Raw genomic sequence first — 3,448 nt, 5'->3', positions numbered from 1 at the left:
TCATATGTATAGTATATTAAAAAGAAAATTTAAAAACACACTTTATTCCTAGTTTCAACGTGATTGAAAACTCGATTAGGCGCCAATGTGTAGTCATCTTTTTCTCTTATAGTCTGCTTCATGTATGACGAGGCTTTCTCAGTTTCAGCAATAGTATACGCCTGAAACCAAAATTGGTAATACACTATTATTGTAATTCGTTTAAATCTAGAAATTAAGGCTACAACATGTTTAATAAATAGTCACCTTGTCATAGGTTTCAACAGGTGCAAACATATAATCTTCTTCTTTTACCACCAGCTTCATGTTTGCGTATCCTTTCTCATATCTGTCATAATTCTGCATCACAATTCGATATACACTCATTGTAAACCAATAAAATTTGCATGAAAGGATGTAAAACCAAGGAAAATATATATATGCACAAATTTGTTAGTATGACAATTCAATATGCTGCATGCCAAAGAATATTGCTTCTTTAATTAGTAGTTAACCTCTTCTTTCAGAACCAAATGAAATAGAGCTGAAAATTAAGTAAAGCAAAGATCAATCAACTTACCATTGTTTTTCAAGAATGGGAAGAAACAATACAATGGGGAGTATGGGGCTTGGGAAGTTGTATTGCAAGTCTAACCGAAGGAGTTGAAATATTTATAGAGGAAATTGGTTTTTTCAAGATAAACACTACTTTCCAAAGTAACTTCTAGTTAGAATTTATTCTCTAAACTGTAAAATTACCAAACGCAGCTTTATTCTAAGTTCTATTTTTGAAAGAATCTCCACCGAAGGTCACTTCAATTTGCACAAAATGTTCCATGCCCATGCGTTCCATGCGGCACCACCATATATCAATTTCATTTTGACTAAAAGAATCTACTTTCACCTGCTTTTTCCTTTAGTTTCTTCAGACAGAACCTGGGATTCTTGATAACTCTTAGTACATGAACTTGGATTCAGCTCAAAGAAATTTATAATACCAATTACTCACCAACTAATACGAAGTACTTCTTAGAGCATGTTCAGGTTTTAGATTTTTGAACGAATTGCAAACTTAAACTGCAATAAACCACTTCCAGACTCTACAAAGTACGAATATTTCTGATAAGGGTAATTTTGAGAAAGATATTAGTCTTTATAAGATAAAGTCGTTGTACTCAAAGAACCCGTCAGCTTTACTAGGCAGAAGACGACGACTCTGCCCTCAAGCCGACGACCTTCTATTGGATGACCAGACCGCCTTGACGTGTTGAAGAACTAACAAAAAGAAGCTGACGAGAGTAAAGGGGGCTCTTGACAGTTCCAGCGTGGCTTTTTGCTTGGGCTCCACGAATAAGTACAAAATGAAATATTTTATGCCCCACGGTTAAACCTAATCGAGAGCGTTCTTATAAGGAAATGATCCCGCGAAATACGCGCATTAACAAGGATCTTCCCCACGAGGAAAGACCCTCTCTGCCAAGAAACGAATGTCAACTCTACACTACTAGAAAAACCTCAAAACTCTCACAAACCAAAGTACCCATAATTTCCCTAGCTCTAGCACTTTAGAGTTGTGAAAATTCTCTAACTTGACCTTCGGAGGTTATTTGGCCAATTTCACACCGGTACTTTCTACAAGGTCTTCTTTATTTTTGTTTCCCAAGTGTTGTCTCGAACACATATGGATTGTGTGACTTACTGACGATTTTCGGCATCATCAATTTCTATGTGAACATGCGCATGATGGACCAATGTATTTAATTTTGGAAAGTAATCAAATATGGCAATCTGGAAGGAGTTGGCTACTCTACACTCATGAATTTTAGTATTTGGATTACACCCAGTCTTCAGGGATTTAATAATGGAAAAGAAGATAATAGACTTGCTTGTAAGCCTTTTCTAATGAAGGAGACTCTCTCTCTCAAATAGATATATATAAGATATGATAGAATTAGCACATATGTTATCTACTTTGTGATAATTGCTCTTTACAATCAAATCAAAATGCCAATAAATTTTTTATTTATGTAATCAAAATTTTATTTTTAGTCCCTTATTTAAGGGCATCATAAGTTAAACTAACTGAAACCTGCTAAAAAAAGAAGTGTAGGGTCTGTTTTTGTAGCCCAAGCCCAAAAGATATGGGTTAAAGGCCCAACGAACTCAGAACAATGAATTTGTAGAGAGTGGGCGAAAGAGCTGGGCTGGTTATGAATTAAACAATGGTTGGCTAGGTTACTTGCAGTGAAGATAACATGAAATAATGCTTGAACAACTCCATGAATGAATGTCCGAAGAGATGTTTTATTAAGTGAATAGTAATTACAACATTCAGAGCTACAGTAAAAATTTTCTTTCTTTTCTCTCCTCCCTCCTCCTCATTATCAAGGACCCTTCTTCTTTATATAGCACCATTTCCCATCATCTCCATCGTCCACATGTTCTTCATCTACGTATCTACTTAAGTACATGTCACGTCATGTGTCTGCTTTAGTTCTTTGTGAGTGGCGGTAATTGAGGTTACACTGTCCAGGGGTCTTCTCCACATAAATGCGGCCAGAAAAGCTGTTGCAGTGCATTAAATACGGTGGTAGCAGCTTTTCCTTTAGATATTTCTTCGTTCTGATCATCTCCAGACCTACCCAGTACTTATCCTTATCATTGGGATTGCTAGGAAGATCATTCGGACCTTCCACACGTTTGATTGATCAAGGCTATTTGTGACCGAGGAGTAAGACATCTTCGGACCAGTAGTGACCTCTTCAAACGGTACTCCCCCTCTACTTCTGGGTTTCCTGCCTTCAGATGGACTGTCCCCACCCAATTATTGCTCTTCGGAAATATAATATTCCTCAACATGGTGTCCCAGGCCCATTAAGTAGCTCCGGGTTTTTACCCCCCACAAGAAGAAACCGTTACTCTTTCCACATATTTTTGTTATTTTTATCTTTTTCAAATGAAGTCTTTTGGTCAATAATTATCCTCCTTTTACTTATTGATAAGAGGAATCCTTTGAATTTTTTACATCTTTTCCTTCCTTCAAATTTGTGGAGTTAATGTTTAGGAAGGTTATAGACTTATAGGAGGTAGTCCTAACACACAAGTTCCATGAAACCATATACTATCATATACTATACTATCATGAGTAGCACAAGTCCTAACATGCTCACGTGTACAATACTAATTTTACTACTTATTTGAAATACCACGAAATTATATGAATAATTTTTTTTATCAAATTACACATCCATGTTATTAACTCAAAAAAATTTCAATTTTTTTTTACTCATATTGACTTGATAAATTGTGATTGAAGTAACATAACTTTTGTTCGCATTAACCATAATATATCACCATAACAAGTATATAAATTGTTAATAATTTTGCATTCCTAAATTTATTATTTATGCAATGATCTTAAGCAAATTCTTGCCTATCCGTAACCCAATCTAATTTGCTAGAAGAAGTT

General features: G+C 35.4%; 1 protein-coding gene across 3 annotated transcripts in view; it reads right to left on the bottom strand.

Annotated features, from left to right (window-relative positions):
* The window catches only part of LOC111986119 (jacalin-related lectin 3), a 4,569-nt gene extending 3,944 nt beyond the window's left edge, over nt 1-625 (bottom strand). For 2 of the 3 annotated variants that reach the window (XM_065765122.1, XM_065765123.1), the window contains exons 1-3: nt 560-625; nt 247-339; nt 42-161 (exon numbers count right to left, since the gene is read on the bottom strand). In XM_065765122.1, coding sequence (XP_065621194.1) covers nt 42-161; nt 247-339; nt 560-562 — 216 coding nt within the window. In that variant the 5' untranslated portion in view covers nt 563-625. Of the gene's footprint in view, nt 1-41; nt 162-246; nt 340-559 lie in introns of those variants that run through there. The other variant, XM_065765124.1, reaches the window with a different exon arrangement.
* Between the last annotated feature and the right edge of the window lie 2,823 nt (nt 626-3,448).

This window comes from Quercus suber, unplaced genomic scaffold (assembly GCF_002906115.3).
Source record: "Quercus suber isolate HL8 unplaced genomic scaffold, Cork oak 2.0 scaffold_608, whole genome shotgun sequence".
Lineage (NCBI taxonomy): Eukaryota > Viridiplantae > Streptophyta > Magnoliopsida > Fagales > Fagaceae > Quercus > Quercus suber.
Note: the sequence above shows the minus strand (reverse complement) of the source record. Positions and strands in the feature narration are given on the sequence as shown.